Source organism: Crotalus tigris, unplaced genomic scaffold (assembly GCF_016545835.1).
Source record: "Crotalus tigris isolate CLP2741 ecotype Arizona unplaced genomic scaffold, ASM1654583v1 scf7180000024338.4412243, whole genome shotgun sequence".
Classification (NCBI taxonomy): domain Eukaryota; kingdom Metazoa; phylum Chordata; class Lepidosauria; order Squamata; family Viperidae; genus Crotalus; species Crotalus tigris.
The window spans coordinates 2,449,576-2,463,299 of record NW_024100508.1 but is presented as its reverse complement, the minus strand read 5'-3'; the positions used below and the strand labels follow the sequence as shown (position 1 = coordinate 2,463,299).

The window sequence follows — 13,724 nt, the reverse complement described above, 5'->3', positions numbered from 1 at the left end:
GGTCTGCCCTTTCAATCATCTCCTTGCATACATTTAGGAAGATTTGTTCCGGTAGTGGAACTCAGGCCAAGTTAAGGCCTTCTGACATTGTGTTAACAGATTTTCAAAATTCAAGAGTGTGTGTTAAGGGGGAGGCCACCCTTAACGTGCAATACAAGAGTTTTGAAGGTCCACTAGACTTATTAGTAGTAGGGGGTGAACGAACGAGTCTCATAGGACTCGATTGGTTTGAGGCCCTGGGGATACACGTCACAGGACTCAACAGTTTACAAACACTCGACCTACAGGAAGTCTGCAAAGAATTTGCAGATGTTTTCAGCCCCCAGCTGGGCACATTCAAAGGACCCCCTGTGTCCTTAAAGCTAGACCCCACTGTCACTCCCATTAGAATTAAAGCAAGAAGGGTCCCTTTTGCTTTAAAGAGTAAAATTGACACTGAGTTAGACAAACTGATCCAACAGGGAATTCTAGAACCTGTTGATTCCAGTCCTTGGGAGACCCCATTGTCACGCCTCTAAAGGCAAATGGGGACATTCGCATTTGTGCTGATTACAAATGCACTCTTAATAAGGCATTGCAGCAACATGCCTATCCTGTTCCTGTGGTCAGTCACATTCTGGCCTCCCTCAAGGGGGGGCGTGTTTTTGCAAAGCTTGACCTAGCTCAAGCATATCAACAGCTGCCTGTTGATGATGATGCTGCTATAGCTCAGACTATTGTGACCCACAGAGGGGCCTTTAAAGTAAAAAGGCTACAGTTTGGAGTGAATGTCGCTCCTGGGATCTTCCAAAGCGTAATGGAAAACACACTACGAGGTATACCAGGGGTTTGCCCCTACTTTGATGATGTTTTGATTGCAGGAGACTCCACACACATTCTAGCTGAACGGCTAAGGGCTGTTCTGTTAAGATTCAGGAAATCAGGCCTCAAGCTCAAAAAAGACAAATGCAAGATTGGGGTGCCTTCTACTGAATTTCTGGGGTTCAAAATTGATGCTGCTGGGATTCACCCTGCTGAATCCAAACTGACAGCTATTTTAGAAGCACCTAGGCCAAAGTCCAAGGCCGAACTTCAGGCCTTCCTGGGCCTCCTGAATTTCTACAATTCTTTTCTTCCACAAAAAGCTAGTGTAGCTGAGCCTCTTCACAGGCTACTAGACAAGCAAGCAGTGTGGCAGTGGTCACAAACGCATGAGGGTTGTTTTAACAAAGTCAAGGCTTTGCTCACTTCTAACAGTGTACTTGCACATTTCAACGAGTCTCTTCCTGTGTGCATCGCTTGTGATGCGTCCCCCTACGGGGTTGGAGCTGTCCTGAGCCACCTCAGGTCTGATGGAACTCAGGTTCCTGTTGCATATTACTCCAGAACATTGTCTTCTGCTGAGCGCAACTACGCTCAGATAGACAGGGAGGCTCTGGCTGTTGTTGCTGGAATTAAAAAATTCCATGACTTTCTATATGGCAGGCACTTCATGGTCTTCACTGACCATAAGCCTCTACTGGGACTGTTTACCACACGTAAGCAGACTCCCCAAATCATTTCCCCTAGAATGCTTAGGTGGTCTATTTTTTTGTCTGCATATGATTTTTCTTTACTCCACAAGCCTGGGAAAGAAATGGGCCATGCTGATGGCCTCAGTAGATTGCCTCTGCCAGTAGTAGAAGCTGACCCTGCGCCAGCTGTCAACATTCTATCAATCCAAGCCTTGCCCGAGCTCCCTCTTAGTGCCAGGGATGTTGCCGCTGAAACAGGTACAGATCACACACTTTCACGTGTCCGTTCCTGGGTTTTGTCTGGTTGGCCTGAGCACTGCCCTAGTCCTGAGTTTCAGAGTTTCTGGTCCAAAAGGAACGAGCTGTCCCTTTCTCAGGGTTGTCTGCTTTGGGGAAACAGAGTTGTCATTCCCACCTCAATGAGGACTAGGGTCTTAGAATCCCTCCACGAGGGTCATCCTGGCATTGTTCGTATGAAGGCTCTTGCGCGCAGCCACTTGTGGTGGCCTGGTTTAGATAAAGATATTGAGGCTAAGGTGCATGCATGCCACCTGTGCCAACGATCTCGCCCAGAGATGCCCCAAGCTCCCGTGCATAGATGGGAGGAAACACAGTCCCCATGGTCTAGGGTGCACATTGACTACGCTGGACCCTTTCAGGGCCAGTTCTTCTTGGTCCTTGTTGACAGCCATTCGAAATGGCTTGAGGTTGTACCTGTCTCATCCACCACCACTGCAAAGACTATTCAGGTACTGAGGGGGATTTTTGCTGCACACGGGCTGCCAGATGTCATTGTGTCCGACAACGGCCCTCAATTCACTTCCTCCGAATTCCAAGCTTTCTTACAGGCAAACATGATTCGTCATGCCACGTCTGCACCCTTCCACCCGTCCCCCAACGGTATGGCTGAACGTATGGTGCGCATCACAAAGGACGCATTGAAAAGACTCACCTACGGGGACTGGCATCACAGGTTGGCTGACTTTCTCCTTCTTATCGCACCACACCGTCCACTTCTACAGGGAGAAGCCCAGCTGAACTTACTACTAAACTTGACCGGTTGCATCCGGACAGATTGCCTTCATCTACCTCACATCCTAGGGCACCTAGACAACTACTTGTGGGTGCCCCGGTTTGGGCTCGCAATTACGGGCCTGGTCATACATGGGTCCCCGCTTCTATTTCCAGGGTCACAGGTCCTCTCTCCTACGAGGTAGCCCTGGACAACGGTCGTGTCCTGCGTCGGCACATCGACCAACTCCGCCCTAGGCGGGACCTTTCAGATGAGACTCCTGGGTCTTTTCCAGGGGGAGGGGGACCCTTTGGAGCAAAGGGAAGGGCACGAGCTGCTGCCCATCTCCACTGATGGAGCCACAAACGGCCCATTCCAGGGTTCCGCGAGAGCTCCGAACAAGAATTCTATGAGCCTACCCAACTACCAGGCATCCACGCCTACTCCAGCCAGGGAGTCACCCCGGGGGCATACTCACTTTCCACACATATCACACAGCACTCCAGTCATGGAGGATACCCGGAGGCATCCCAACAAATCATTCCCCGCAAGAGAGCTGGCACACAATCCCCAAGGTTGGCCTGACCTTACCCCAAATCCTACAGGGGGTCAAACATACAGGGAGGTGGTCGAGGAACCAAGTCCCGACTACAACACCTCTAGCCCAAATCAGGGAGTAACTGAGTTTTGGGAAGGTACAGAAACCCACACAAGCCCGGACACAGAACGGGGTTCAGGGAATGGACAGCCTCCTGACAGGTCTTGGACGGACCTAGGAGGTTCAACAGAGACGCCCAGCAGTGGCTATCACTTCAAGGGGCCCGAGGGTCTACAGCTAGGCAGGTCAACCAGGTCACAAAGTGACAGAAGCCCTGGCCTGACGAGCCCGGTGGGCGAGCAAGCAGGCCAGGCATCGGGGCATAGTCCTTGGAAGGCACCAAGGCAAAATAAGGAGAACAGGCTCACATCTCCCTCCAGTCAGGAAACTCATGCTAGTAACCCAGAGCTGAGAAGGTCACAGAGAGCAAAGAAATCTCCTAAGTACCTAGAGGATTATATAACATTGCTGGCAAGGCAAAAGCCAGCAAACAGTGGGAGCACTGGGGAACGGAACATTGTATAGAGTAAATGATTATATGTTGGTAATAGTTTTAGCCCGGGGGGAAAGGGGTGTTATGTCCCGAGCCTTGCAAACGGCTCGGGCGTTTGCAGGCAGTCCCGGGCAGGTGCAAAGCTGCCCGGGACCAGACAGGCTGTTGCCAGCGCCATGCGCATGCGCGGGTGCTGGCGTGGGAAAAGTAACACAATTACCCGGGAGTTGCCTATGTAAGAGGCTGCGAGCGTTTGGGAAGCCATGAAGCCATCTACTTGTAAGCTGAACGCAGAATAAAGAAAACTGAGAACTCCAACTGCTTCTCGTGTCTGCTTTGCGCTAAGGACTCAACAGTAAAGGTTCTCCTGCTTGAGCAGGGGGCTGGACTAGAAGACCTTCAAGGTCCCTTCCAGCTCTATTCTATTCTATACCTACACCCTTACAATATAAACACATAACATGTTAATCACTGTCCATCTTACATAGACAATCCACAGTTCTTCCAAGAATATTCTTACAGTCTCCTTGATCCTATCCATCCACTTTATACATTTCTCTCCCGTTTCCACCACTCTTGCAAAAATTTTCTAGTTCGTTATCCGCTTGCATTACAACACAAAGTGAGGTAATCGTCAGGAAGCAGAAACGCTTCCGAGAGAGCCCTACGGGCTCTATGTTGTAAAAACAAGACTGCTTGGGTGAATCACCTCCTCCTCCCGGGCGGGCCTCGAGTAACGCTGGGCAGCGGCTGAAAAGGCCGAGAGGACGGAGCGCCGCCGAGGCGAGCGGTTCGTCTTTGCGGAGTCGCGGAGGCGGCAGTCGGTGGGCAGGGAAGGGGGCTGCTCCGCGGGGACGGGCCGCGCAAAGAGGCGCTGCTTCTGGATTCGCTTCTGAGCTTCCTTCCGCCAGATCGGAGCGGCGGCTCTCTGGGCGGGGGCCGCTTCTCTAACGCGCGTTGTGAAGAATCCTGGTTTCGCACGACCCGCGCGAGCAGCTGAGCAATGGCTCCACGCGTATCCGGGGCGGTAGATTGGGGGCCTTCGGGGTGGCTGTTGAGGTTTACCCTGTTGGGTCTGAACCCAGAAGCTTCATTCGCGCGACGCCCTCAATCCTGTAAATTTTAAAATGGATTGGGGTTTTTTGTTTGTTTGTTTAGCTTTTTGCCGGGGAGGAGGGCTTGGCACCTGTGTGTTTCCAGCCCTGTTGGCGGCGTGGTTCAGCGTATAGTGCACCAAAAACATGTGCGTTATAGTAAATTTCGCTCAGTGGTTGCTTAAGTGTTGTTGCATCACTGCAACACAAGTCCCGTAAATCTATGGCAGAGGGTGGATTGGGGATGTTCAGCCTCTTTGAAATGCTGATGTCCGTCAGGGGTGAAGAAACTCTTGGGAAGTTGCTAAAGGCCACCTAGCAGCTTAGGAATCCCCTTGGATGGTGATACAGACCCGCAAACTGCATTCCTTATAGGCTTCTTGATGCAGAAATTAAATATTGAGCAATGGGAAATTAGAGGAAGGGGATGGTGTCTTTTATATGTTCTCTTTTTTTCCGTTCCTTTTCATGGTCTCCATCATTGCTGACTTGGCTGGCCTAAAGGACCCTTTTTTGGAAAGCCCAGTATGGATTCTCCTGTGGTTATGGGTGCACGCTCCCTGTCTTCCTCCACTGAGCCTGATCATCTGGTCCCAGTGAAGAAGTTTTATCAGGGTGAACCTGTGGCCCTGGGGGTGAGTGCGGAGATGAGTGGAATGATGGTGCCTCTCCTTTGGAATGACACTTGGAATATAGTGCAGGATAATCTAGCTGTCCCCATCCTTGCAAGGCAATTAAACCAGAGCAATAGACATTCCTGTTTAGTTTGGTCATGAATGTCTTGCCATTTTGCAAGATTGGGTCTTCCAGGGGTGAATAAATTATTTATAATGGCTGCAGTGGGGGATGCTGGGAGTTGTATTTCTGGAGTGCCACCCAGGCTCATTCCTTCCAAGAGCAAGAAAACAATTGGGCGAAAGATTGGAGAGACACAAAATGAGCTGATTCGTCTGACACAGGTCTCCATCCGCTAGAGATAATACTTGCATTCTCTGACTTGCTGAAATAATAATAATAATAGTAATAGTAATAATAATAATAATAATAAGTAGTAGTAGTAGTAGTAGTAGTAGTAGTAGTAGTAGTAGTTGGAAGACATTGAAGGTCATCTAGTCCAACCCCCTGCTCAGGCAGGAAACCCTATACTGTTTCGGACAAATGGCTGTCCAGTCTCTTCTTTAAAACTTCCAGTGTTGGATCATTCACAGCTTCTGGAGGCAGATTGTTCCACTGGTTAATTGTTCTAACTGTCAGGAAGTTTCTCCTTAGTTCTAGGTTGCGTCTCTCCTTAATTAGTTTCCATCCGTTGCTTCTTGTCCTGCCTTCAGGTGCTTTGGAAAATAGCTTGACTCCCTCTTCTTTGTGGCAGCCCCTGAGATATTGGAACACTGCTATCATGTCCTCGTCCTTCTCTTCATTAAACTAGACATACCCAATTCCAGCAATTGTTCTTTATGTTTTAGCCTCCAGTCCCCTGATCATCTTTGCTACTCTTCTCTGTACTCTTTCTAGAGTCTCAACATCTTTTTTGCATCGTGGTGACCAAAACTGGATGCAGTATTCCAAGTGTGGCCTCCCCAAGGCCTTGTAAAGTGGTATTAATACTTCACGTGATCTTACAGACAAGCTTTTTTCTAGAGCTGGATTTGTGCCTTTCCTTTATGAAGGACAGATGCTTCCTTAAAATTCATATATGCTGACCACGATTGAATCATCTGAACATGACTGAATTTGAAATAGAATGGGGTACAATTGTGAACATGAAATTGCTAAAATGTAAAAATATCTATTGAAATTTGAAACAGAAAAGAATGAGTGAAAGAATGTTATAAAGTGTATTGAATTTGAAAATGTCTGTGCCTGATGAGTCCGCATAGACCAGTGATGGCAAACCTTTTAGAGACCGAGTGCCCAAACTGCAACCCAAAACCCACTTATTTATTGCCGGGTTTCAGGTGGGCGTGGCCCACTGGATGGGCGTGGCTGTGGTGGTCATGGCAGATTGAGCGGGTGTGGCCAAGGTAGGCGTGGTCACCTCAATGTTGCTCGTGGGGAGGGACGCCTGTGGGGGTTGGGCAGCGTTGGGGGAGATCCAGGGGGGGTCTCCGGCAGGTGGGGCAATGGGCAGGAGGCTTGTCCTGCGGGGTGAGGCGAGGCAAGGCGAGGCAGGGTGGGGGTGCCATTGTCACAGGGCAAGGTGAGGTAGGGGCCAGGGCGGCTGCTGCCTGACACCATCAGCCCCTGCACACAGAGGCCAGCGAGACATGGGTGCTGGGATGCATCCAGCCATGTGGGACCTCGGCAAGTTAGCGGGCGGCTGGTTGAAGAGGGACAGTTGCCATCTCCAGGGCATGGTGCGCGTGCCCCCAGAGAGGGCTCTGAGTGCCGCCTCTGGCACGTGTGCCATAAGTTCGCCACCACTGGCATAGATAGAGGAAACTGATTGCATAGTGCCTCCTACTGGCCAGTAGCTAAGATGACATGAAAGAAATAGGTTGTGCAGAGAACAGAACAAATATTGTTCTGTTGGTGAACAATAGTCATCCAAACCAGTGGCCAATGCCGACAGAGGCTGGGAGTTGCAGTTCAGTGACATCTGGAGGATTGTTGGTTCTCCACATTGTGGGAAAGGTTGTATCTGCAGGTGAATGGCATTTATAGTTAGATATCCCACTTTAAAATGTATTATTTCAATAAAGTTTAAAGTTTTGGGAGGCAATGGGATACAATGTAATCCTACTTTGGCATGCCCCTCTGCCCTCCTGCTCTGTTGGTTTGGTTGTGGCGTATGAGTTGAAAGTGATGGCTGAAACTGAAATTATTACTTTTCTCTGTTTACAGATCTCACAGATATGCATAGGAATCACTGGAATAGCTTTTGCGAGTCTGGTCAGCGCAATTGATGAATCGGTCTTCCTTATAAAGATACCCTATTGGGGTGGAATCTTGGTAATTTTACATGATGGTGTGTTTAACCAATTCAACAAGAAAACTCAGCATCCAGATGTTAAACTGCACATCACAGCAGCCTCCTGGCCCACTGGTCTTTGCTGAAGAATGCTTGGAGCTGTAGTTTAGCCGCTTTGGGTTTCTCCAAATCTTCTTACAGACTTTTTACTTTTTTCTGAAGATTTTCTTGTTGAATTGTTTAATTCATGTTGAATTGTTTAATTCCATTTTAGTTTTATGCCTGGTCTCCAAATTTCGGAAAAACCTCTGAAGAGATTACAAAAATGAATAGAAGCAATCTCCTTGGCTCTTATTGTATAGATCAGGGGTAGGAAACCTTGGCTCTTTTATGACTCATGGACTTCAACTCCCAGAATTCCTGAGCCAGCATGGCTCAGCATGGAAACCTCTCCCTTTCCCCTCAACATGGCTGGCTCAGGCATTCTGGGAGTTAAGTCCACGAGTCATAAAAGAGCCAAGGTTGCCTACCCCTGGTATAGATAGTTCTTACTAACCAACCAACCGCCACATTCAATGACTGTTTGAAGTTATGGTGCTGCTGAACAAAGGGGACTGATGACCAGTCCTGATGACCAGTGGCCATTGTCATGTGATCATGATTCAATCATTCAGCAACTGGAATGCAGTATGCCGTGACACATGATTGCCATTTGTGATTTTAACAGTTTGCTTCTGAGAAGCAAAATCAATGGGGAAGCCAGCAGGAGGTTGCAAGTTATTTGTTGTTTGCAGCATCTGGAGAGCTTTTTTTATCATAAAGACATAGTGTAAGGACCTGCTTCAAAACCTCATCCCAAAAAAGCAGGACTCTTGGAACACTTTCATTTCAAAAGGAACTTTTATTAGGAGAAGTTGACAGCAGGAAAAGAAGGCAGGATCTGAGGGTTTCCCACTCAAATCAATAGGTTAAAGGTGCATCAAGCAAACCCCACCCCAATAGTTCATCTGGTCAGTTCAAATGAGCCAATCCCCAGGTGTTAAGTTTGTGGGAACGGAGCTGATAACAGAGTTCCCATGCCTTGAAGACAAGACGTTGTTGGGTCTTCACACCTTTCCCTTCCACAGTGAGAGGTAAGCCAGATGGCCAGAGAATGACAGAACCCACAGAAAGAAACCGAAAAGGAACAGAACCATCCCCCCTAACAAAGAAATGGGTTCTGACACACAGCTGAAGTCTACTGCTATGCTGTGTTGTACAAAAGTTCTATGAAGGTGGCTCCTGGCAGCTGTATCTTCCACTGGATTGAGGTTCAGCACAAAAAATGTCAGTACTTAAGGAGCAAATTAAGGTGGGAGAGATATGATAGGCCTATGATGGAAGAGAGAAGTCTGTAACTCTCGTTCTCTGGGGATGGAGCCAAGAAGGTTGATTTGCTTTTCCTTTTCTTTCAGTACATAATTTCTGGATCCTTAGCTGTGGCAGCTGCTCGGAATCCAAAGATCCCTCTGGTAATTAAGCCATTGGAGAGAAGCGAAGGCCATGGCTTTAAAAGCCTTTTATCTGAAGAGCTACAAGCCACTGGGTTACCAGTCATGAGCTTGGGGGATTTCTGATGTTCCTGGATCACTAACATCAAACAGAGGATCATGATGCTTGTGGCTTCTTGTTTAAGAGCTTGTCCCCCGAATTCCCTTTTGGGAGGCTGCAGGTCTTTTGGAAATGTCTTTTTGCCACTTTTTGGCAAAGACGTTCCTTGTCTCCATCTCTGAATATTCTAGTTAGTGGAAGCAGTGGCTTCCATGGAAGCAAACATCTTGAAGCTGTCTCTCTTCCTCCACAGTGGTCAGGTAGAGGATCTGGCATGCAAATGTGTGTCCAAACAGCACCACTGGAGAGGGGTACGAAGGAGCTGACCCATTCTTACAAGAGTGTAGAGGCTACCAGCCTCACCTTTTCTGGCTAAAGCAAATCCAAAACTGAAATCCACCTGAATTCTTCTGTTCAGAGAAATCTGGGTTGCATTATAGTCACTGTATCTGTGCTTGTAATGTGTTTGTGCTTGTGTGTATTTGTGTTTATTAATTTATTTTGTCCCTCCTAGGTGAAAGGCATGCTGGCAATGAATGCGATAAGTGCCATTACAGCTGGTGTTGGCATCGTAGTCCTGTCTTTCACAGTCAGCCCCATCCATTCATTTAGTTTCGCCTGGAACTGCAACTATAATGGTTATGACACTAAGGAAAAATGTGATGAAATCGAGGTGTGCCTTTTTATATGTTTGTGACCTTCCAAAATCCATCAGTGAGAACCAGGTTTCAACAGGACAGAGAAGAAGAAGGGAGCTCATGGTGTTCTCTAGGTGGAGATGTAACACTTTGGAGTTTGTGGTGTCAAAAATCTATCTCAAAGAGATTTAGCCATAGAAAGGAGTGGCAGGAATGTTGCCTTTTAAAGTTTGTTTCTTCTGTTTGTTTTTCCCTCCCAATCCTTTCAAAGCAGTTGCAACTAGCACATCCATAGGGCATAGCCAAGAATTCAAGTTGAAGCAGTAAGAGAACAGTCAAAGTTTTGCCAGAATTTTATATGTGACATAGAAAAAAAACCAAACCTGGCTGGAGCTTTGATTCCATTGTTGAGGCTTACATTTGACCGTTTTTAACCAAATTTTTTTTTTTTTACAAAACCAGGTTGCAGTTTTTGCTTGTAGATTGTGACCAAATTTGATAGGTTCACCATGTCCTACCTTTACTATATACCCAGAAGGTATTTGTGAGTCCCTCAAGCGAGACCAGACTAGGAAATCAATTCTTCAGGAAGTCTCTAACTATTTTTATAGACATTGGCTGTAAACAACCGAACTTGTTGTTACAAGTCTGATTGGGCTGTCACTCTTTCCCCCTTCGTATGTATACTGCAGTCAGTTAGGGAGGTGTCTATCTGAGTATACTTTTAAACAGTATTTCTTTACTTTTAATTTAAAAAATGCTTCATCCCTCTTTTTACCCAGACAAGACAAAACCCTGCATACCTCATCCAGGTCATCTTCCTTACTCTACAATTGGAGATATATGTGCCTATCTGTATGCATAAAAATGGCTATGTTACTTTTCTATTTCATTGGTAGAATATTGGTAAAGGAATATTGGTTGTTCTTACTGTGTTCACCATCCTGGAGTTTTGCATCGCCATCTCAGTAGCGTCTTTTGGCTGTAAGATGCTTTGCCGAGATCCCTTCGCTGAAACGGTAAGATTCCAAAGGAAGATGGGTAGTTAATCAAAAGGATTCAGAAACATGGGCTTTCTGATGCTTTGTTGAATAATATGGAATAGTAGCATATGAGCAGTCAATAGCAGAATATAATAATAATAATAAGATAGTAGCCAATCAACATATGATGCTAGTTTACATGTTGTATTAAGTGTGCTCAAAGTAACCATTGGGTTTCACACAACGTTCGTTCGTTCATTCATTCATTCATTCATTCATTCATTCATTCATTCCCACCTTTTATTACTTTACAAATAACTCGAGGTGGCAAACATATCAAATACACCTTTCTCCTCCTATCTTCCTCACAACAACCCTGTGAGGTGGGTTGGGCTAGTATGACTAGCCCGAAGTCACTCAGCTGGCTTTCATGGCTAAGATAAGACTTCAACTCATGGTGTCCCGTTTTCTAGCCTAGTGCTTAACCATTAGACTAGACCAAACTGGCACCATGCTATGTTGCAAATTGTGGATTATGAATACTAGTGGATAGATTCTCATATTGCAATAGACCTAAAGAAAGCAAACCAACTTAGAAAACTCAGTGAGCCCAGCCTTTATCTCTAATTAGCAGGGGAGGATATAAGATTTCCCCTGCCCAATGATCTACACATGATTCAGACAGCACTTCAAAGTGAAATTCAAAAATTGCTTTGCTATCTGTAGGAACTTGAACCCAGCAGCTGTGTTGAGGTCTTTAAAGCAGCTGGATCTTTTTCAGGGACTTGGGAGGCAGCTCCAGACATGCAAAATGGAAAAGGATGCAGCTGCTTTAAAGAGGGGCAGTGCTATCTTTATTCTCAAGTGAGAATCCAGATTCCACCTTCAGAATGGAATCAAAGTGCTTTATTTGAAACAAGGACAAACAGAAGCAGTTCAGTAGGCTTTTGGAAAGCTGAGGACCTCTATTCTGAGCTGTGGAATGAGAAATATATGGATAAAAATTTAATTGTATTTGTTTTATTAAATTGATATGCCATCCTCTCACTATCCAAAGTGACTCTGCATGCCTTACAATGCAATAAAAATAAAAGTACAAAAACACATGGTCTTAAAACCTCCATCTCCCATTTCTTTAGGTTGTGGTCATTTATCAGAATGTGACACCTGCTAATGCCGAACAACACCCACCCTTTGACTGCAAACAGCCAGTAATTCACCCTTGAATTGTTTTTCTTTCATAGCAAGTGTTCCAGAGTGCTTTCATCTCCTGCAGATGGGAGCTTTCAACATTTTAAAGGAATTACACAGAACTATTTAATCAGTGGAACATAAACGAGTTAATGGACTAAGCAAAGGACCATCTGTAAAAGATCTTGAGGATGTGAATGTTCTTTGTTACTGGCTAAAGTATCACTTGTGAACTGGCTGGCATTTTGTACCAAATTATGGTTGCTGTTGGAAAATATGTGGTTGGCTGGGTTTATACAACATGTTTATACAACAAGAGCTGTGGTGGCAGCACAGGGGTTAGAATGCAGCATTGCAGGCTAATTCTGCCGACTGCCAGCAGTTCAATTCTCATTGGCTCAAAGTTGACACAGCCTTTCATCCTTCTGAGATGGGTAAAATGAGGACCCAGATTGTTGGGGGCAATAGGCTGACTCTGTAAACCACTTAGAGAGGGCTGTCAAGCACTGTGAAGCGGTATATAAGTCTAAGTGCTATTGCTATGTTGCATATAAACTATAATTTCTAGATTACAATGGCTTTGTCCCAGAGCAGGCTAAATCAAACGCCATCACAACAGGGCTCAGCAAAAAGTGTGTGTGCTCACAAAGGAAGCTTAGCGGGTCAGTTACAAACTCGGGTGCATCCACACAGCAACTATGCCTGGTTAATTTTAACTTGGGCTAGTTTGTCTTTAGTGTCTTTAGTTCATGGTTCAATGCATTTTACTTAGGTTAGGTACATTTTTGAACTGAGTAGGATCCAGAACCAAGCAGGCTTTTTGAAAAGCATGCAGAAATCATTTGCTATCATCGTCACCTTCTTTAAAAGAAAAAAAAAAGTATTTCCTAGTGTGGCCTGTAGTTGTGAAAAGAAATTAAGCCCGTTGTGTGAAATCATCCAATGGAACACATTTCAGAAGTTGATTTGTGGAATATAACAATCTCCATGGGAACTGTTCAAACAGAAAACCGGGCAACCAAATGTAGGTACTCCTCGACTTACGACTACAATTGAGCTCAAAATTTCTGTTGCTAAGTGAGACATTTGTTAGGGGAACGTTGCCCCATTTTACGACTTTTCTTGCCAGAGTTGTTCAGTGCACCACTGCAGTTGATAAGTTAGTAACATGGTTCTTTAGCGAGTCTGACTTCCCCACTGACTTTCAGAAGATCGCAAAAGGGGATCGCTTGACGCCAGGACACTGCAACTGTCATAAATACGAGTCAATTGCCAAGCATCTGATTTTTGATCACGTGACCATGGGGATGCTGCAAGGTTTGTAATTGTGAAAAACGGTCATAAGTCATTTTTTCCCCCACTACCGTTATAATGGTTCTTAAACGTACTATTGTAAGTCAACAGTTTCCCCGTGATATTCCCATGATAACTCATGAGCCAATTTTATTGGAAGACAAGTTGGTTTCCTGCCACTCCATTTATCTTACTGTTTATTTTAGCTAGGGCTACACCTTTAATAAACTGCTGAATATGTTGCTTGCCGTTTTTATTTTCTCTGAACTCCATGGAAATAAAGAGGGCCGTAGGGGCTCTGGTGCTTTGTGTCTGATTCTCTTTTCAAAAGCATCCTTTCTTTTAAAACATCTTGGAATGTCAGAAGTGCTCCAATGGGTCTGTTCCTGGGTCAATGGAGAGGCAGATGTGTGACAGGAACAGATGTGTGG

General features: G+C 45.8%; 1 protein-coding gene across 10 annotated transcripts; it reads left to right on the top strand.

Moving 5' to 3' along the window:
- The first annotated feature begins 4,012 nt into the window (after positions 1–4,012).
- On the top strand, positions 4,013–13,154 carry LOC120300169 (membrane-spanning 4-domains subfamily A member 4A-like). Of its 10 annotated transcripts, none has more exons than XM_039325812.1 (7): positions 4,013–4,420; positions 5,195–5,325; positions 7,532–7,639; positions 9,053–9,109; positions 9,703–9,861; positions 10,726–10,845; positions 11,949–13,154. In XM_039325812.1, the coding sequence occupies exons 2-7, from the start codon at positions 5,218–5,220 to the stop codon at positions 12,033–12,035; spliced, it is 639 nt and encodes a 212-aa protein (XP_039181746.1). In that variant the 5' UTR covers positions 4,013–4,420; positions 5,195–5,217; the 3' UTR covers positions 12,036–13,154. The 10 variants fall into 10 exon arrangements, 9 of the variants coding, with proteins under 9 accessions (XP_039181746.1, XP_039181743.1, XP_039181747.1 ...); XM_039325809.1 differs by having other exon boundaries at positions 4,014–4,386; XM_039325813.1 differs by lacking the exon at positions 4,013–4,420 and adding an exon at positions 4,433–4,623.
- The last annotated feature ends 570 nt before the right edge of the window (positions 13,155–13,724 follow it).